Source organism: Helianthus annuus, chromosome 11, assembly GCF_002127325.2.
Source record: "Helianthus annuus cultivar XRQ/B chromosome 11, HanXRQr2.0-SUNRISE, whole genome shotgun sequence".
NCBI lineage: Eukaryota > Viridiplantae > Streptophyta > Magnoliopsida > Asterales > Asteraceae > Helianthus > Helianthus annuus.
In genome coordinates this window covers 43,086,629-43,109,454 of record NC_035443.2, presented here as the reverse complement: position 1 = coordinate 43,109,454, position 22,826 = coordinate 43,086,629, and the positions used below count along the sequence as shown (strand labels likewise).

General features: G+C 39.1%; 1 protein-coding gene across 2 annotated transcripts; it reads right to left on the bottom strand.

Annotated features, from left to right (window-relative positions):
- Nucleotides 1-14,855: 14,855 nt before the first annotated feature.
- On the bottom strand, nt 14,856-22,378 carry LOC110889870 (protein PAT1 homolog). Of its 2 annotated transcripts, XR_002564014.2 has the most exons (6): nt 22,013-22,378; nt 21,443-21,585; nt 18,873-18,917; nt 18,132-18,192; nt 15,726-18,008; nt 14,856-15,140 (listed from the first exon to the last, which is right to left on the bottom strand). XR_002564014.2 is itself a non-coding variant. In XM_022137445.2 (5 exons), exons 1-5 carry the CDS (start codon nt 22,068-22,070, stop codon nt 15,883-15,885), a joined length of 2,433 nt encoding a protein of 810 aa, XP_021993137.1. In that variant the 5' UTR covers nt 22,071-22,378; the 3' UTR covers nt 15,383-15,882. The 2 variants fall into 2 exon arrangements, 1 of the variants encoding a protein (XP_021993137.1); XM_022137445.2 differs by lacking the exon at nt 14,856-15,140 and having other exon boundaries at nt 15,383-18,008.
- Between the last annotated feature and the right edge of the window lie 448 nt (nt 22,379-22,826).

Genomic DNA, 22,826 nt, shown 5'->3' with positions numbered 1-22,826 from the left:
CCATCGGTTGGGGTGTGACAGTGGTCATGGCAGTGGAGGATTCCGAATGGTTGGGGGCACTTGGGCTGGGGATTGATATGCGCAAAATGCAACATATAAATTATATCAATTGTGGCATAAAACTAACCCTTTTTTAGTACTAATGTTGGAAAAAGTGTGCTTTTGTCTTCCTTTTGTATTTTCAGGATTAAATGAGCTCAAATTAACAAAAGAAGCAAAAAGACAGCTAAATCTAACATAAATACAAGAAAAGGAACAAAAGTGGAATGCCCGACCCCTCGACAGCATCTTCCCAAGCAAAACTAAGAAAGCAGAAGACTGAACACGCCCCGTGCTCAGCGAGCACGGGGCCGTGCCCAAGTAGCAGCAGAAAAGACAAACCTTTAGAAGCTTCTACTGCCCACCACGGGGCCATGCCCAGCGGACACGGGGGCGTGGTCAACTTCCTGCAGGCGAATTTATTGTAATTGCGAATTACAATTAATGAAGAGAGAGACGAGGATGGACACGGGGCCGTGCCCAGCGGACACGGGGCCATGCCCGAGCTTCTGTTCAGCCTACAAATAGGAGTGTTTGGAACCATTTCAACTCATCCCTTGGCACACCACCTCTCTCACACTTCACCCACCACCCACCACCACCATAACACCATCATCCACCACCATCATCCATTGTCCATCATAGAGTGTGTGAGTCGTCTCAGGATCCAAGATTGATCGTAAGAGTTCTTGACAATCAAAGGCCATGTTTGCCTAAGTCTCTTACATCGCTTGGTGAAGACAAGTGTTTAGTGTAATACTTTTTATTTTTAATCTTTTGCACTTTTTAATTTGTTTTGCATTAATGACTTTAATTACTAGTTTCTTATGTTGAAGGTGATTCTTCCTTATCATTTGTCCGTGGTGTCTTGGCATTATTTTACTGTCTATATAAAATAAAAGATTTTCACCATTCATATCTCCACGGTCTATATGGAGGTATGTTGGCTACCTGGTCGGGGGTTAAGAGAACGGTTTGGTAAGAGTCTTTCCATTGTTCAGTGTATAGATCCTGCAAAGGACCTGTGTCAAATTTAGTAGGACCTCCTTCAATACCCAAAGGTATTGGATGGCGGGGGTCCAAACTCTTTGATCCCCTCATAAGTTAAACTACTATTAAAACTTTAACCCAACTACTTAGGACTGTATCCCTGCTGACTCAGACTACTTAGCTGAGGGTAACGTCACCTTCAAAAGAGGGGCTACCACATTATGCATTAATAACTTAATTAATTATCTTTCAATAATCCGACCCTTTAGGATTGTATCCTTGCTGACTCAAACTACTGGGTTGAGGGTAACGTCGCCTTCAAAAGAGGGGCCCACTACAATAACTAAGATACTCTCTTAACTAAGTGCAAAAGTGCGAAAATAATCAAAGGTTACACTAACACACGAGTCGGATCCAAGTGATTCATCTTGTCTATCTGTTTTTTATTTTTATTTTATTTTTCAGCATTTTAGTTAGTTTTATTTTCTTAGTTTAAAAACCTTTTCTAACATTTTGATTTGATTAGACGTTGAGGATAAACCGGTACTAAAAGCTCTTGTGTCCTTGGACGACCTCGGTATCTTACCAACACTATACTACATCCACGATGGGTGCACTTGCCCATATGTGTGTTTAGTGTTAGTAAATATCGTGTTTTATAAATTTAAAACCTGGCTAAAAGTGTAAAAGGGGCTTAAAATATACATTTAAAATATATACACACTTACGCACATCAAGTTTTTGGCGCCGCTGCCGGGGACACAAGGATTTTAAGAAAGTTAGGAATCAACGGCCTAATCATTTTTTTTATTTTCTTTTTATTTTTTTTTAGGATTTTCTTAATTTTTCAGCTTCTGCAGAGCTCAGCACGGGTCGTGCCAGGTCGGACACGGGCCGTGCCCAGCAGTGTTACTGGCAGTTTTTAATTTTCCGAGTTACAGAAGGCTGACAACGGGGCCGTGTCGGTGCAACACGGGGCCGTGTCCAACTTTCCAGTAACAGGGATCCGGAAAACAATCACTGTAACTCCGACCACGGGCCGTGTACACTGAGCACGGGGCCGTGGTGAACTTTCTGACCAACATTCTTTTTTGTTTTTGTTGCAGGACTTGGAACTAGACGCCACCTCTACGTAGTGTATGAGCTCCAGTTCTAATAAAGACATAAAAGAACCTCTAGAAGAACCCGAACGCTTTCTCAGAAAAAGACTAAAAGCTAAAACCAAGAGAAGGTTTCGGGGGACCCACTTCCAATGGCGGACCAACGTACCCTCATGGATTACCTACGACCCACCGTAGGTAATCTCGGCGCCGCTATCAATGCACCGAATGTCGAAGCCAACAACTTCGAACTTCGGCCACATTTGATACAGATGCTTCAAAACTCTGCAACCTTTCATGGGCTTGCAGATGAGGATCCCCATCTACATATTACTAATTTCTTAGAAATATGTGATACCTTTCGGATCAATGGAGCATCAAATGACGCCATCCGCCTTCAAATTTTTCCATTTTCACTAAAAGACCGAGCAAAAGCTTGGCTTAACGCCCTCCCAGTTGGTTCGGTAAACACCTGGGATGAACTAGCCCAAAAATTTCTATATAAGTATTTCCCTCCCGCTAAAACGGCTAAATTAATGACTGAAATTAATAAATACTCGCAAGAGGAGGGGGAATCCTTATATGAAACTTGGGAAAGGTTCAAGGAGCTATTACGAAAGTGTCCCTATCACGGTCTTGCGGTGTGGCAACAAGTATCCACTTTCTATAATGGATTGTTGCCACATACTAGACAAACACTTGACTCTAGCTCCGGGGGACTTTTAGGTAATCGCCGCCCGCATGAAATATATAATCAAATTGAGGAAATTGCTCAAACCAATTTCCAGTGGCACACTCCCCGAGGCAATAAATCTATTGCCCCGAGCGCCCATAAGGTTGATGAAAGCACTTCTTTACAAGCCCAAATCAAGGCCCTTTCTTCTAAAATTAAAAAGTTGGAAATGACAAAAACAGTCTCGGTTATGGCTTGTGAAGGGTGTGGTGGGCCACATGAAAATTGGAGTTGTATGAAAGAAACAGATGATCAACCAGAATCGGTAAACTACATTGATAATAGACCTAGGCCGTCGGGTCCTCCAACGGGCACCTACAACTAAGGATGGCGTAACCACCCTAACCTTGGTTGGAGAGAGCCCGGCAATAGTAGTAACCAACAAAGCCTAAACCAACGAACAAACTTTCAACAACCAAGAAATGAGTCACAAAATTTCCCTCCACAACAAGGTGGACGAGAAAGGCTTGAAGATACTATATCTCGCCTCATCTCCGACACTGAAAAGAAAAACTCGGATAGGTTTCTACAATTAGAATCAAATTTTAGAAATCAACAAGCTAGTATACAAAACAGCGAAAAACAAATAAATCAACTAGCCCAAAATTTCTCCGAGAGACCGCAATGTGCGTTACAAAGTAATACCGAAACAAACCCAAAAGCACAAGTTCATCTCATAACGTTACGGAACCGTACCGTGGGTCCCGCGGAAGGCCCACCGCCTACTGAGGAGATTGCAACACCGCCCCAACAAGAGAAGGTTTCTCCTCTATCACCAGAGCCCACCAAAGCTCCTCGGGTTCCGTACCCCGGTAGGTTAATCCGTCAAAAGACCAATGAGCAATTCGCAAAATTCGAAAGTCTACTAAAACAATTGCATGTCAACATTCCTTTCATTGACATCCTAACTCAAATGCCTAAATACTCAAAATTCATGAGGGACTTCCTCACTCATAAAAGGAAAATTGAATCATTGCAATTAGTTAACTTAGGCGAAGAATGCTCCGCCTTCGTACTCAACAGACTCCCCCAAAAGAAGATTGATCCCGGAAGCTTCACAATTCCTTGCTCGATTAGGGACTCCCCCATTCGTAATGCACTAGCCGACCTTGGGGCTAGCATTAACCTCATGCCCGCATCAATGTTCAAAAGACTCGGCTTAGGAAAAACGAGTCCTACAAAGATGAGTATACAACTTGCTGATCGATCCGTCAAATTCCCGCAAGGTGTCGCTGAAAATCTACTAGTCAAAGTCGACAATTTCGTCTACCCGGCCGACTTTGTCATACTTGATATGGAAGAAGACACCGAAGTCCCCCTCATACTAGGGAGGCCATTTCTAGCCACCGCACAAGCAGTGGTAGACATGAATGACGGAACACTCACTTTAAAATATGGGGATAAGGAAGTGAAGTTCGGGGTTGGGAAGAGAATAGAGGACGATGACCCGGTCAATTACATGAAGGTTATTGATTCAAGTTTGGATGATGCTCTTCGACGGTGCTACATGAAATGCAAAACATCCCGCTCGGAAAACATATAACCTCACCTTGGGTCTAGCCAAGGACCCTTATAAACGTGGCGCACCACGGAGGCATTCCACGGAACTATCCTTAGTTTAGTTTAATCTTTTAGTTTTAATTTGCAGAAATAAAACACACTCGGGATGGTCAAGGATAACAAGGGAAATGAGAAACATAGCTCCATGCACGAAAACAGGGCCATCCGACAACAATTTCTTCATTACAGTAAGCTCAGCACGGGCCGTGTTCACCCAACACGGCCCCGTGCTGCACAGTCTGCAGTAATTCGCCCAGTTCAGGTAACTGGACACGGGGTCGTTTTCACTGAACACGCCCCCGTGCCCGGGCTTCTGTTTCTTTTCTTTAATTTTTGTTACTGGCACCTGAACACGGGCCCGTGCCCGGTCCCCACGGGGCCGTGTCCAGACTGCCAGTAACATAAAATTTTGCTTTCAACACCATTTTACACATTCAATCAACCTAAAAACTTATTTTTGGGACACATTGAGGACAATGTGTAATTTAAGTGTGTGTGTGGGGGGGGGATGCTAAAACCTTGAATTTTGCAAGTCCTAATAACAAGCCTTACACAAAACTCTATTGGAACCGCTAATCACCCCAAATTTTTTCCAAAAAAAATTCATTTTTTTACTTGTCTAAGTTTAAGTTGGGAATTCAAGTCTTAACAAGGTTATATTTTTACAAGTTTACAACCGATGGCGTCGTGATAAAAAGAACCAACATAAGAAAATTATGAAAAGGCATGACAAACTTAGTTAAAATTTGATTATATATACTTGATCACATAAAAAAACCCTTTTCCCACAAAAGTGAGTTTTTAGCCTTTAACGAGCATACAAATATATATATCTTTACACTAAATGCTCATTTCATTTCTTGTGTGAATAGCCGCTTGGTTCGTACGGCTCTAGAACTTGCCACAACAATACATTCCCGGTCCTTACCAACTTAAACCCGAGTAAGTAAATGATGGAGGCATTAGGACTAACTCTTTTTCATTCCACACCATTGTTTTTCACTTTTTTTTACCACCTACCAAAATCCCCCTAGTTAACCCCTTTGAGCCTAAACTTTTTCATTTCTTAACCCAAAACAACTCTTTTTACCCACCTAAACCCTTTTTTATTTTTAACCCTTTTTTTAGTAACAACGTTCGGTTCTCTTATGACTTCAAGATATATATATATATATATATAATTATTATTTTATCTTGATGAAACCAAACAAACAAACAAAGTTTATCAAAAATGACTTTGTTTGAACAATTCATCAAAATAAAATAAAAATATGAAAAAAATAAAAGTCTTTCAAACCCACGTTTGTTACGCCTTCCACCCTTTTTACTAACCACTAACCCAACCACCCACCTTTAGGCCAAGCCTAACCCTTCACCCATAAAGTCCTCTTGATATTTACAAAGGTATATAGTTAAAAAGGAGGAGAATTGATTGCTTGGCAAGCTTATGGTAAGAGTAAGTTCCATGCCGCTCTCGAGTGATTCACTAAAAATTACACCTTCGGCCGAGTGTTGAGTGATCCCCCGTGAGGTATGTGAACTTGTATATAAATAAGATTTTAAAAAGGTATGTTATGCCCTAATAAGTAATTTATCTTAAGAAACGTTCTTAATAAATCATGCCGAATAGGATTGTAAATAAATAAAAATAAAACCTCAATAAAGAATCTTGGAAATCCCGACACTCTATGACAAGCCCAAAAACCTTCTCTTCTACCCATTCCATTTGGGAGTGAATAAAGCCACATTATGAAGAGTTTTGCTTGAGGACAAGCAAAGATTCAAGTGTGGGGGTATTTGATATGCGCAAAATGCAACATATAAATTATATCAATTGTGGCATAAAACTAACCCTTTTTAGTACTAATGTTGGAAAAAGTGTGCTTTTGTCTTCCTTTTGTATTTTCAGGATTAAATGAGCTCAAATTAATAAAAGAAGCAAAAAGACAGCTAAATCTAACATAAATACAAGAAAAGGAACAAAAGTGGAATGCCCGACCCCTCGACAGCATCTTCCCAAGCAAAACTAAGAAAGCAGAAGACTGAACACGCCCCGTGCTCAGCGAGCACGGGGCCGTGCCCAAGTAGCAGCAGAAAAGACAAACCTTTAGAAGCTTCTACTGCCCACCACGGGGCCGTGCCCAGCGGACACGGGGGCGTGGTCAACTTCCTGCAGGCGCATTTATTGTAATTGCGAATTACAATTAATGAAGAGAGAGACGAGGATGGACACGGGGTCGTGCCCAGCGGACACGGGGCCGTGCCCGAGCTTCTGTTCAGTCTATAAATAGGAGTGTTTGGAACCATTTCAACTCATCCCTTGGCACACCACCTCTCTCACACTTCACCCACCACCCACCACCACCATAACACCATCATCCACCACCATCATCCATTGTCCATCATAGAGTGTGTGAGTCGTCTCGGGATCCAAGATTGATCGTAAGAGTTCTTGACAATCAAAGGCCATGTTTGCCTAAGTCTCTTACATCACTTGGTGAAGACAAGTGTTTAGTGTAATGCTTTTTATTTTTAATCTTTTGCACTTTTTAATTGGTTTTGTATTAATGACTTTAATTACTAGTTTCTTATGTTGAAGGTGATTCTTCCTTATCGTTTGTCCGTGGTGTCTTGGCATTATTTTACTGTCTATATAAAATAAAAGATTTTCACCATTCATATCTCCACGGTCTATATGAAGGTATGTTGGCTACCTAGTCAGGGGTTAAGGGAACGGTTTGGTAAGAGTCTTGCCATTGTTCAGTATATAGATCCTGCAAAGGACCTGGGTCAAATTTAGTAGGACCTCCTTCAATACCCAAAGGTATTGGAAGGCGGGGGTCCAAACTCTTTGATCCCCTCATAAGTTAAACTACTATTAAAACTTTAACCCAGCTACTTAGGACTGTATCCCTGCTGACTCAGACTACTTAGCTAAGGGTAACGTCACCTTCAAAAGAGGGGCCTACCACATTATGCATTAATAACTTAATTAATTATCTTTCTATAATCCGACCCTTTAGGATTGTATCCTTGCTGACTCAAACTACTGGGTTGAGGGTAACGTCGCCTTCAAAAGAGGGGCCTGCTACAATAACTAAGATAATCTCTTAACTAAGTGCAAAAGTGCGAAAATAATCAAAGGTTACACTAACACACGAGTCGGATCCAAGTGATTCATCTTGTCTATCTGTTTTTATTTTTATTTTATTTTTCAGCATTTTAGTTAGGTTTATTTTCTTAGTTTAAAAACCTTTTCTAACATTTTGATTTGATTAGACGTTGAGGATAAACCGGTACTAAAAGCTCTTGCGTCTATCTTACCAACACTATACTACGTCCACGATGGGTGCACTTGCCCATATGTGTGTTTAGTGTTAGTAAATATCGTGTTTTATAAATTTAAAACCTGGCTAAAAGTGTAAAAAGGGCTTAAAATATACATCTAAAATATATACACACTTACGCACATCAGGATCCTAGAGGACCCAACTTGCCTATATAGGACGGGGGAATATACGTTTACTCGGTCAGGGGCAACAACAACCAACCTTTCAGGGTTACCAACATAAGTAAGGAGACCCAACCTGCATCTGGGCAAAAGCCAGGTCCGAGCTAGGGCTGGCAATTCTGACACGAACACAATAACATGACACGAACTTACACGAAGTTATCATGTTTCGTGTTTGACCTTAACAGGTTTCGTGTCTAAAACAGGTTGACGCGATAAGACCTTATCAGGTTTCGTGTCTAAACAAGTCAAAACCCGTTAACCTGTTAAGACCCGTTAAGTACATGTTAATAATTAAAACTAAAAATATTATATGTGGGTGTGGACATGGGATCATTAGTTGTGGGGCCTGGGATGAATTATACACAAACACACGTGGTTCTTTTTCCACAATCCAAACCCTAATTTTTATATCTCTCTCACAAACACCACCATTCCCATTCGGTTCACAGCTTCCCAATTCGGTCGTGTTCGTGTCTTAAACAGGTCGTGTTCGTGTTTTAACAGGTCATGTTCGTGTCTTAAACAGGTCATGTTCGTGTTTTAACAGGTCGTGTTTGTGTCTTAAACAGGTCGTATGATACGTTGGTAATTTTTTCGTGTCTTAATAGATCATTTCGTGTAACCTGTTTATTAACAGGTTCGTGTTCGTGTTTCGAAAATCTGACACGATATGATTTCGTGTCGTGATCGTGTTTACATGTTTCGGGTTTGTGTCTTATCGTGTTCGTGTCTTAACAGATCGGGTTGACACGTTATGCAAGCCCTAGTCTGAGCCATGAGCAAGAAGGTTCCATTGCTATGCGGAAGATAAGTAGGCACAAGGAACCGTGGGAAGCCCCGTCGCCACCACCAGATTGTGAATAGGAAGATGTGCCAGACTATGAGGACTGGCCAACACTTGACACGGACCCCTCTGACAGCCCAATGGTTTTAGTTGGCCGTCCGACGATGAAACCGACATTAATGCAAGGTGGAGCCCTAAGGGGCGTTGGTAAAAGGGTTTTTAAAGTGTCAATGCAAGTCCTTAGTTTGTTGTTTTGTTTTTCCTAAATGGCCCATCTAAGTCAACGTTTTGTTGTTTGTGTCGTACTATGTAAGTGCGACTCTGTATCACCTTTTTAAGGTGTTGTAAGAAAAAATAAACGGTGTGTTTTTTAATAAATAGAACACGATTGTTATGTTTATAACTCCCGAATGGGTTTGAATGTACAACATAGCATAACGTCAAAACGCTACTATATGAAACATTACTATAAATATGTTACAACAAAAGGTACTGATATACGGCTTGCAACGGACGAGGTGGTTTGGATGGACATTTTTCCAAAAATAAGCGTTCGCGACCATATAAAAGTGTAGGCACTAAATGTTGCCCACACAACCAAGGAAATAGCGAACGAGAATACAATACAATATAAAATAAAAGATTAGCCGAACATGCTTCTAATCCAAACATATAGGTTCCAGGGGGTGTCTTCCAACACATAATGCATAGTATTAGGATTAAAGAACACACAACCACAAACGGCACTAAAAACAAGCCAACAGGACAACCCCTCCCACCCATAAAAAAAGACCAAACCAACAAAAAAACACTTTAAAGTGTTATTACACACTCCCACATAGTTACCCAAAAACCAAAAGGGGAATTGGCCATCAAAAAAAAGATAACGAGGACTTTTTTTACGCCTCCGGGTCTTGATTCTTCATGGGGAAATTAAGTGAATTACGCTCTGTAATGTACTGGAGATAGGTCTTGCACAGCCTAGGGTTCTTCTTCTGCCTGACCACCGCCTTTTTACATGGGCAGACTAAACGCCGATTGGTTCCACAGCCCTTGTTCCTAATGCCATTAGGGTTTATTCATGAAACTTCGCCTTCTGATGCAACACCCAACATATCAACTATAACTTCCGCATCCGAAACCGGAGGAACATATGGACTTTTCAAATAACCTCTTGTTTGAAATGCTTTAGTTTGACATAAAACTCATCGAGGGACGCAGAATCAGCCATCTTAGAATCAAGGGTCTCCGTAGAAGGTATTTGGATCTCGGACCGTGTAACACCCCTCAAATATAAACCTTTATTATAAATAAGATGTTGGTAAATAAACCCAAAACGAACTAACTAAGAATGAAAATAAGCTAGTTAGAGAAAAAGTCATGTAGTGACATACTAGTGGGTTAAAACACTTAAAATAAAAACCTGATAATAGATGGGGGACCAAAGTTGTTAAGAATGAAACTTGAATTATTCCCTACATATACAATTACAAGCTAAGGGGAATAATGCCAAGCGGAATAGTGCCAGGCAGCAGCTGCCTGGCACTTCCCCATTGGACCAACTCATTTTTAATTTAATTTTATTCCCAGCTTAAAATTACGGTTTCGTCCTTCGTATAAAATTACGTTTTTGCCCCCAGCTCAAAACAAAATTATAATTTTTCCCTTAGCTCAAAATTACGCTTTTGCCATCGGTTCAAAAACTCATATTTAATTTTGTTCCCAGTTTAAAATTACGTTTTCGCCTTCCGCTTAAAATTACGTTTTTACCCCCAGTTCAAAATAAAATGTTGTTTTTCCCTCTAGCTCAAAATTACGCTTTTGCCCTCAGCTTAAAATTACATTTTTGTCCACAGTTCAAAATAAAATTATGTTTTCCCCCCAGCTCAAAATTATGAGCTGCCTGTCACTTCCCTATTGGACTAACTCATTTTTAATTTAATTTTATTCCCAGTTTAAAATTACGCTTTCGTCCTTTGTTTAAAATTACGTTTTTGCCCACAGCTCAAAATAAAATTATAAATTTGCCTTAGCTTAAAATTACGCTTTTGCCCTCGGTTCAAAAACTCATTTTTAATTTTGTTCCCAGTTTAAAATTACGGTTTCGCCCTTCGTTTAAAATTATGTTTTTGTCCCCAGTTAAAAATAAAATGTTGTTTTTCCCTCTAGCTCAAAATTACGATTATGCCCTTAGCTCAAAATTACGTTTTTGCCCACAGTTCAGAATAAAATTATGTTTTCCCCCTAGCTCAAAATTGTGATTTTGCTCTCAGTTTAAAATTATGATTTCATCTCCAGTTTATAATATAATAACGATTTTGCCCTCTGTATAGATATACATGTTGTGAGAGAAATATTTGGCTTATTGCCCCGCAACGCGGGCAGGGCAGAAACTAGTTAAAAACAAAAAACAAAATAACACACCAAACACACACCTAAGTGTGTGTCTGGTTCGATCAGAACACAGGGCGACGAAGGAAACCCCCCATCAAACCCTAACTCACACAAAATTCACAAATTGAAGGCACAAATCGGTTCCAAAACAAAATCCGAGCATAGATTGGTGATCTCCTTAGTAAAGGGATCATAAGGTATGTGAAATTTCGTTGAATGATTTCAATTAAAATTCTGAATCAATACTTGAAACTCAAAATTTATGATGCATGACAGTTGCTTGGATGAAATAAGAATGAAATAGTGTCTAGGGATAAACCCTAGCCGATTTCTTGTTGAAATTTTGCTTAATGCTTGTGAGATTCATAATCACCATTGTAGGTGATTAATGGGTTTTGTAGAAACATGATAAACACTAGGGTTATGATTGTTGTTCTAGTGTAATCTGAATTCTATGAAGAAATTTCTGATTTATTGATGTTAAATTTGATGTGAATTTGCTTAAATGATGTTAATCTTGGCCAAATAACAAGAATTGAACTTGATTATAAATGGTTAGAAATTATGCTTTTAAGGTGTTTGTAAAAATGCCTAAAAGAAGGCTTAAAAACTGGAAATTTGAGTTAAAACGCATGTTTGTAAAATTATGGGGAACTATGCGTTATAAGTAAGAAAAGAGTTCTAAATGGTTTGCGGTTGAACTCTATAGGAAAGGAAACCGGAGCGTCAAGAGGACAAGCCGGTGGTGACGCGCGTTTAAAGGGTGTGCTTTGAAGGTATGTAACCGTGATCCCGTTACATTATGTTATATAGGGGTGTGCATGGGTCGGTTTGGGTCGGTTTTGACCAAAAACCATAACCATAACCGCAATGTCGGTTTTTGGATAACCATAACCATAACCGATCGGTTATGGTGGTTATGGTTATTCGGTTTTAATGGTTATAGCGGGTCGGTTATGGGTGGTTAACCGTGTATTTAGCTTAGCTAAAAATAGCTTAATTTTTTTTTAACATGGAATAAATAGTAATTGCATATTTGTATATATTAGTATATTACATAGTATTTAAAAATACATATAATCTATAATATTAATACCAATTATTATCGAATATCCAAATAAAGTGATATGATACATTTCATAAATTCAAATAAACATTCAACTAAAACCACAAAATGATATGAAAAACCCATAACTACTAAAAATCTTGAGTCAAAAACATAAAATATTAAAAATATGGTGAAAAGTCCTAAATCCTAGAAATATTTGGAATTGTGTTTATTAGAAAAAGGTAGCATTAGTAAAAGTGACGTAGATCACTATTAGTTAGTCGATTCGTGAACTTGAATAACAAATGTTTGGTAGTCATTAGAACTGCAGAATTCCATAAATGAGCCAAGCGGGTCAAATAATTGTTTAGTAAGTAGTAAAAATGTGTTTAGAATAGCATTTGAAGATGACGGATTACAAGAGCGTGAAACCAAAGATTTGGTAATGAAACGCCGGTGATCATAAGCCCCGGATGTTGGGTAATTACGTCTTGCGGTCGTAAAATTTGTTAGTGGTTAAATTAGTGCAAAAGTTATACGAGTCAAATAAATACATATGACATTTATAGACTTTCAGCCCGTACATTCATTTTTTTGACACAATGATCATAATAGACGCGTCGGTAATTTAATTACATACGCATAAGAAAAAGAATCAACTAAAACGGACTTTCGGGTCAAAAGTTATGAATGTTTGAAGTTAGAATTGTGCTAAACTTAAGAGCTGGGAATCTGCAGCTCAAAACGAGCAACAGTCTGTGAAAAATAGGGTGTCGCGACACCAAACATGGCACACCGTCGCGCAATGCGACGTCTGTCGCGGGCCGCGAAAGATGAGGCGTGATCTGTCGCGAGGCGCGACAGACCCTAATTGCTGCATTTTTGTTTTGTTTTCGTTGTTTGACAATAGAACTTACATTTACATAGTGTTATGTTGTCAAAACTGGCCAATGTTGTGGTTTTGACCTTAGGTAATGCTCATTCTATTTCGGATTTCGATCAAGCAAGGAATCAAGAACCGAACACAAGTTTTGAAGCTTCTGCGCTAATATAATCATGTTTTAGACAATGTTATGTAAACACTACTTTTTGAATGTTCTAAACTAGTTAGTTGGTTATGTTAAAAACATTATAACGATGTAGAACTTAGTTACCAACTAAGTTTTTGATAATTATGCATTTTGGTTTTGAAATGTGCTTATTTTACAATAAAATAATAAATAAATAAGACGGGTGTTACAGACCGCTTAGATACCTGCTCGATGATCGGGATTCCATACCTGCCATCAACATTAAAAACATAGATGGGGAGCGGGAGCGCATTGCACATGGGACATACGAAAAACACAAATTATGTGCAGCTGATTCTTGTCCAGCTCCTACAAGAGCAACTTGTGCTACCGCCATTGTGATCGACTTACCTTCAACATGCTCATTATCAACAATCTCTTGAAGCTACAACATGATTAGAGATTCCAAGGTTATCAGAGATTCAGAGGGACGACGACAGTGGTTGGGAGGGAGTGAAGCGTTGCTTTGGGGTGAAATTACCAAATGCCCTTGAATTCGTTATCAATTGAAACGGGAATAAACGGCTCGTACTCAATTGTTCAAATTAAGCATCGTTGGAGACTTGATTGTTCAAATTAGAAAAGAAAGGCCTTAATGTGCAATCCGGTGTCAACCTCAAGAACTCAAATTGTAGTTTACTCAGGAAAAGAAACAGCGTATGTTTTTGAATTCGTGAAGTCCGATGGCTTCTCTGTGAAAATCCAACGGAAGTGCGATGGTTTTTGAATTATCGCTTCTTGTGATTCTATTTTAGGAACCGCGGTTCCAAACCCGTAACTGGCCCGGAAACGAATTTAGTTGTTAACCTAGAACTGGAAACTGACCATTAAAACATACAAGGCTCGGTCCTTCTTGTTCCAGATCTGGTTTACGATTCTAAAGGTCTAGAACCTTAGCTTACTCACCCATATATGTAACTAGTCTTCAAAACCGGCCTTAATGTATAGAAGGTTCCGCATGGCGGACCTTGAGGCTTTCAAATCTAGGCAATGGCCTAGGGCCTCAAAATTTTTAAAAATCTTTATATAGCATATGTGTAATCTGTATTAGGCCCAAGTGAACAAAACAAAAATATTGTTTATTGCAAGACCCAACTGCAGAACCGATTTTAAAATAAAAGTAGTCCAATTTCAATTCCAAGCAATATGTAATTCATATTTAATTTAGGCCAACATCATCATTCTCACTAACTGTAACGTCGCACATGCTCATCTCGCTCATTGGAGTCACAGATTGGGGATAAATTAGTGGTGCCGCAAGGATAATGCTGGTTGGTTAACGGCTATTTTTTATAGTAATGTCTACATATTCCGATTCACTAAATCATTGTTTTATATATATCCCTAATGTATACTTTGAAGCAAAATTGATGTATTCTTTATACCAATTCAAAGGGGCCGCGCCTTTGTAGTTTGCTTAGCGCCTCCAAAAACGTTGGGCCGACCCTGAGGTTACGGTCCTGGCTGTTCCAATTCTGGTTCATGGTTCCAAGAGTCTAGAACCTTAGCTTGCTCACCCCTATATGTGACTTGTGTTGGCTTTAAGCGTTTAGAAAGTATACGCTTTATAGAAAGTATACTTGATAGTCCTCCCATTATTTACTCCCAAGTATGGTACTTATCTTTTTCACCAACTGATATGATCGCTTTCTATAACATGAATTAACATTCTGCATTAACTGACATCATAACTTATATGTGAGGTTCAATTTATCTTTTAAGTCTAAAAGAATACAAACAATAATCGTGAAGCAGCTTTTATTAGCCAAGCTTTTATGGCTGAAACTTCTAAGACCACCATTAGCCAAGCTTTTATGGCTGAAACTTCTAAGACCACCAAGGAGAAAATCAAAAACGCCGTCCCTTTCCATTATTTTGTTAAACTCAAAATAGCCCATTGTTCATAAACTGTAAAGACAGAGTGACCAATGAGAACTAGCATGTGTAATTTCTGAAAACCAATAACCAAAACCGTAGTATTCAGATTTTTGTAGATCTAATAATATCAACTAAAACAAGACCAAACCGTTCAAGATCGATACAATCAACTAAAACAAGACCAAACCGTTAAAGATCGATACAATATCTGTTCCTATTCAGGTTCCATATTTACACACACTCAGAAAATAAAACAGTACAAAAATCAAAGAAACCAAAACCAATCATCTGATTGTGGTTAGAAGTTCAATTCCATAATGAACATCACAACATATGCAAAACAAAACAAAAATTCAAAAATTGTCAAAAGAGGATTCATTTGAAAAACTTAACAGGCTTCCCGTCTCCTTGAATATCAATGGCTCCAAACCCTATACACATTTCTAACCTTCTAAATCCTCATTACTACTACAAGGCATGGATCAACATGTCATAAGAGCGCAACAAAACAAGCTCCTTTTTCCACCACCCCCCAATAACAAAATTTAAACAAGTACACAACTAAGTTTCATCATAAAACACATGTAAACATTGTAATAAAAGAACCAAACTTACTTTCTATTATCAACTGTGCATGCTCATCGGTTCTTTGACCAAAGTCAAAGCCAACCTTATATCACCAACAGCATGCTTCATTGTTCTGTCTTATTCATCAATCAGTTCATCATGTAATTTTTTCATATCTTCATTTGTTTCGCAGTACCTGATTATATCAAGCGCTATGAACAGGCATGGACCGTTGAGCAAAATCAAGTAACACCTTCCTCTGGTTTTCGTTTGTATGAGGAAGGCTGGCCCGTAAGAGTTCAATGGGCATTTCCCGACTAATAGCTTTTGCAGCATCTGACCCCATAACCGCCATCTCAGATGGACCACACCCCTGACTCAGCAACGACTGGACAACACTTTCATATTTACTAACACAATATTTGGTGAGAAGCCCAAAAAAAGCGTCAAAAGATGCCTGCCAAAAAGCCCGATTTGTTGGGCTGCAGCTAGTGGCAGCATTTGGGTCGGTTAAAAGCTCGGTTGCTCTTTCGAGTACAGATTTTAACACAACAGAAGCCCCATCCCCCGCAGGACTTCCAAGAGGACGAAGTGGGGGCTGCTCTGGAGAACAAACAACAGATGCAAGACAGGTACCGAGTGATCTAAGCTCCATCCCACGAACCGAAGACGAAACGGTAATTACAAGATTATTAATAGTTTCTGCTGCTTGTGGATCAACAGGAACAACTCCAAATAAAAACCTTAAATGGCGGAAAATTGTCATGCAAACCACACGAGTCAACTCGCTTTCCGGGTCAAGATGTTTGAGATAACTTGAAATCAGCTTCCGTCCCTTTGAAAGAGAAACCAGCCGTAAAAAGATGAAATCGTCCTTTTGAGCCGACTCATCCGTTTGACCGTTCTTGCTAAACGGGTCAACAAGTTGAAGCGACGTTGCTAAACCTTCCAGAAGGACTTGCCGCCTCTGCCGTAACTGGGCCCCACCATCCTGGAGCTGATTGAACTGTAGAAAACGGTCAATATCATCAACGTCTAGAAGAAGACAAATACCGTCTTCAATTGTGACTCTAGCTGCAAGCATAGGTTCTTGTTCCAAAGGTTTGTCCAACAATTTCTGATCAGTGATCCCACTAGTAGTTGACTTTGGTGGGTCAACTTCAAGAAGTGGGCGGGGACGGCGTATGGAGGAAAAAGAGATCCGGCCCAAAGCATCAACTTGAAGAAATGCATGTGGTTCGTTAGCAGCACGGGCTCTGGATGGGCAGTCCCTTAATTGGGTGGGACAAAAATGGTGTCTTAATTTTGCACCGCTAGATTTGTTTGCTAAACATGCTTGGTGATAGTAATCGTCTACATAAGGATCATTACTGTGTGTAGCAGCAAGTTGCATTCTGAGAATATTTTCAATCTCATCAGATGTCATGTATTTTGATTTGAACTGTGGCCATCCGCTGGTGTCAAAGCCCCTCGGGCCCTGACCCGGTCTACCTTTGACCATTGACTTAGGTCTCAAATCTCTTGAACCAATCCCAAGGGGTTCAAAATGATTCATTAAAGGTGGATGCTGGTTCATTAGTGGCTGCATCCCGGATAAATGACCACCAAAAGGCGGCTGAAATTGTTGGTGCATCCTGTGTTGTTGAGGCGGTATACTGTTATTGTGAGTGAAATGTTGTTGCATCATACCATTTGAAAGATCAGGCAAATTCCCGCCAAATTGGTTTTGTAGCCTGTTATTGACAGGTGGAGCAGGAGGACGAAACTGAGGCAGATTAAAATTCCCGCCAAATGGTGATCCATGTGGCACCCCACCCATCTGAAGCTGCGGAGATATACTGGAAAACGATGGTCCAGTCTGGGGTCCAGTCTGGGGTCCAGTGGGGTGATAGAGAGGGTTAAGATAGCGTGCTTGATGATTTGGTGAAAATTGGGGGGACCCACCGCCACCTGGAGGAGGGTATGAAATGAAGGATGATTTAGGAACAGGAACCGGTTCACTAGAGAAAGGCAAATGCTGCTGACCAAGGTGGTGGTGTTGCTGCTGTTCAGGGTAAGATGATGTTCTATGAAGATTCTTTGATTCATCTATCAGGTGCTGGTTAAGGTTGTGTTGTTGATGTTGCTCAGGGTACGATGATGTTCTGTGAAGATATTGGTTTGATTCATAGGATGATGTTCTGTGAAGAAGCGTTGATGGATCTTGAAGAGGAAACGAAGCGTTTGACCATTTATTGGTTTGTTGTTGACCCCTTTCTGCTTCGAAATTATCTTGATCAAGCACCCAGTTAGTGTAGTCTCCTCCCTGTGCCCAGTCAGCTGCAGATGAAGCTAGCAATATCACAAAAGTAAACAAATAAATAAACTGTTCATGTTAACACGTGAGAAAAGAAAATACAGCCCAAATTGATTATAAATGACCATAACTAAGAGTAGTTGCAGTGGTGCACTCACTTTCTCTGGATCCTCGGTCACCAAAACCTCCAACACTTGGCCCCATGCCATCTTTGTTGAGCTGCAGAGAAGATATGAAAGTAAGTGTACGTGAATAACTTATCATGTTAAGCACCTACCGTCTCAGATAATGTTAAGCTTAGCTAGGTGGTAAAAGAATCTTCTAAAGATTAATTGTCTAAGCAGAGATTAAGTGGACTTTTTAGAGAATCGAGTAAAAGGAACTATTTACTTTACAAATAGGAATGAAGAATTCTATGCTACATTATTTTGGTATAATTACTTCTCAAGGTGACCAGTTTATTACTCCATTAATACAATCACTCTATAACTAAGAATAAATGGTTTGATACTTAATCAGTATTTAGTAGCATGTACATAAAACTACATAAACATGATGGGTATAGAAATTAACAGAGCTTGCTCCCTTCATGCCATGGTGCAACTGTATCTGTTTGGAAAGCTTTTAAGGTTCAGTTGCCTATTTTCATATCTTCCTAAAGTGCACACACAATAACAAGTTTTGCACCTTGGATATTGAGGGGCATCTGTATTTCATCACTAGTAAATATTTTCCAAACACTTTGTTCAGTAAAATTTTGATTAAAAAACTAAACTTGAGTTCCTAAAACAAAATCTGTCATTGTCTGGGAACACGGAAAATATGTTACCCAACCCTGCTAGAGGTGAAGTTAAAATGACAGAATTATATCAATAATTACTTATAACAGTAAAGCTAACCTTCAAAAATGTTGTCGAAAGATCGTCAATTCCTGGAAACACACCCTGCAACAGAAAACCATATCATGTCACATGTTCACATACTACAGAAATTTGCGGAAATAAGCAAAAAGATGTGTGTTTATGGGGGAAGGAGGGCATGTTACAAACAAATGTTGTGCATAAAACCAGAAATATTCAAGGATCCAGTGCATCATGCAGATCTTTTAGTTAACAAATCTGCCTTAAAAGACAATTACTGACTCTCTATAACTTGAAAAGATTGCACGTATGTGAACAATAAAGAACATGCTAAAAATGTATAATTGTGATCAACCGATTGCTTATTAATCATTCGATATATTATGTCCTTTCTCTTCCATATCAATTTGTTCTTCAAAAATTCTTTAAATTAGTGTTCTTATAAAATTGGTTCCATTGCCAGGAAGTCAGAGAAAAAAGGTGCAACCAGAGCTGAGTACACTGTTACAATCAACGATTAATTTCAAGATGAGAAAACAAAAAAAAAAATGAGCCATACACGACCTAAACGGCTAAACCCGCAAACTATTAGTACATCACACATCTATGTTACTTCCATCACCCAAATTTGTCCCCACATAACCCTCTTAATTATACTAACTACTACCAAAAACAGCATGTATACCACAAACTTTTGAAATCCTTGTCAGAACCATTAAAACCATATTTAGGTGGGGGTCGACTTTGACATTCTTGTATAATATTGGGTGTCACAGCCAAACAGAAACTTGTATGAAACAAAGGGCCTAGAAATATATCCCTAAGTCTGGGAATATTGGGCACTTGGTCTGGTCATTCCTCATCTTGGTTTTAAAAAGTGAGAAGCGCAATAAAGCGACAAGATCTAAAACCGAGGCGCAGAGCGCAAAAGCACAGGGCTTTTCGTTCGTGAAGCGCAATGCAAGGTATTAATATAGTATTTTTAATAAATTACATAAAATATTTACTATAATGTTACATTTTTTAAACCTAAAATTTAGATAATTAAAAGATATATACAGTTTAATATATTAATGACTTCTTTGTACAACATAAAAAGCTAAACTTACAACCTGAAGTAGCAAAAATCTTCATGATACACTTAAGAAACAAATAAACATATTAGGAGAAGTTTAAGATCAAATTTGATAAAGACTTAAACATTTAGGGTGAAAAATGTAACTTAGTAAAAAGATAAAAATACAAAATAAGAAGATACGTAAGTTGTAACCCTACTTCTATCTCGATCGCATTCTTTCTTTCTAACCTAAAATCCAGCCGCCATCCAAAATCCTTTCCATCTGCTCATCTTTTCCCCATTGTCACTACATCTGGTCATCTCTATTGCACATCTTCATCACAGGTAAGCTTTATTTTTTTCTTGTTCTAACATATATGAACAGAAAGCAAAAACGGCTAGATTTTATCTCTCTGTACATGAAGCACTCGCTTCTCGCTTCAACATTTTACCAGAAAAGCGCCATAGGCGCTCGCTTTATGTATAACCAGCACCAGGCGCAGAAGCTTGCGCCTAGGTGCGCTTTTGAAACCAAGTTCCTCGTCAGCTCATGCGGCAAAAGCATGTGCCTTCGAGTTTCTGGTTAGTTGGTTATTTCAGCATGAACATGAATATCAACAGTGGTCAGCTGCAGTTTCTCTTGAAGTAATCTCAAGTTGCTTGCATGCAACTGATCACAAACAAAAATTCCAAAACATTGATGTTCTTGAGGTTGCATGTACAAGTAAAAGCGCTGAGGTAAGAGGGGTTTGTAGAGTTGCTTTAAGTTATCATGTCAATATCTTAAAACCCTAATAGTTGATACAGCCGTCATTCCATATGCTTTGTTTCTTCTGGATCGTCCACGCTACATGTCCAACTGCTGTGGTTCTTCTTCAGTGCCGCACCTGGTAAGCATCATTTGTTGTTACAGCCGTCTTCTCCAATGGACAAAACCCTAATTCTCCGGTTACCATGGTTTTAAAAAACGCTTGAGGCGTGCGCCTCAAGGCGAAACAGCCAAAAAACGAGTCTGAGGCGCGTCTCATGGGGTTTTTACTGGTACAGGTCTGGAGGATATAGGCTAGCAAAAGAAACTTGTATACATATTTTCTGAGCGATACTTGTATACATACAACTATACAATAAAGAAACTTGGTTTGTAAAAATGCACAAGAACAAAACCTAATATGCCTGCCATTGATATTTGGCAATTGGGAATACTGAACCATAGCTTGATTCTCCCAAAAAATATGATTATCAGATGTTTTGACCAAAGTGAGACTGCAAAAGCTATTTCTCAGTGTTATCAGCTGATGCAGCTCTACAATAATGTCACTGCTTTGAAAAAGGTAGCATGACTTGGTACATTCAAAGAATATAAAAGGCTTAAAAAGAGTACACTGCTTGTCTAAGTTCATGTCCACTGTCTGGTATAGAGTTACAATGAGAAGCCTAACATATATATACAAAAGTATTAACTGAATCATGTTAAATGAGAAATGAAAATGACTTCAAGACACGGGCATAAAGCTTTTAACAAAAAAAAACATATATACACAAAAATGTATACCTCTTCCTGTTCCAACAGATGCTCATCATCCTCAAACTTAGCTTCCAAAAGATCTCCGTCATCCTCCAGCCCTCCCAACTCAATTTCTTCAAGCACTTCATTACCAAAGAACGCATACTGTGACGCATCAAATACAGCACCACCTGCATAACAAAATTAATACATCCACGGTCAAATCGGGCTGCATACGTAGTATCAAATACCTAAAGAATTCAAATTGGAGCTAGAACCTACAAAAAAACGAACACTAGGACCGTATAAAAACCGGTAAACTGTGCAATTTTGCAAATAGATACAACTCTTAACAAACCTTACAAACTACAACCTAGAATCCTTTTTACGACAACTATACAAGTTAAACAAGTTCAGAATGAATCTAAGTGTACGTAACATCATAGCATAATCAATTCAACGTCACTATTCCATAATTTGAACATGTGAATCAAAATAACAACGAAATTATGAAATCAAACACATGAAAACAAGATCTGCACAGCATGAAGGAAGTCTAAAACCTAAACAACAAATCCGAAAGACGCTATGATAAAATCAAGCAAGATAGCATAAAACCTGATGAATTCGAATCAAGTTGTAGAGTATCACCACCACCTCCTCCGAATCTCTCCATGTTGCAAGTTCTTCTTCCACTGTGAATCCAGAAGAAACGAAACGAAACGAAACACGAAAATTGATAAGAAGAATAGGATTCTGAACTATAAATAATCGATAAACCCTAAAGGGAAGAAGATGATTGATTAAGGTAGGAAACCCTAGATCGATTTAGGGTTTGAGAAGAAGAATTAGGGGAAAAGAAATGGAGATATGTTGGATTATTAGAGTAAGAAAATAATAATAAGTGGTTCGTAGATAAACGACGGCGAACGACATAATAAAAAGGTCCAACGGGAAAGAAAACCCTTGATTTTCAACGATTGTAGATCGATCGCCTCCTAAACAATTATTATTATTTTGTTATAATATTTTAATGTTTTCTATAACTATAACTATAATTCGTCAATGTTGGAGGTTATGGATCTACAAATTTTAATTATTAGTAGGGTTGTACACGAGTTTAGAACCAAATTGGGACCCTTTTTACCAAAATATGATAACTGGAACCTATAAGGGTGGGCGGGGTGCCCACCGAATTCATTTCGGTAACCCCCTTGCCGACCCGGTGAAGGTGCCGCCAACCATGCGGTGGGTGAAATCGGGGAAGAGAGAGGAGGGAGGGTAGGTGGCGGCTCACCGATGAGAGGGGAGGAGAGAGAGAGGAGAGAGGAGAGAGGGGACCAATCACAGTTTTTCTTTATTTTTTTTTTTTTTTTTTTTTAAACCAATTCACCTAATAGGGGAGTGGCGCCATCAAATGGGGGTGTTAGGG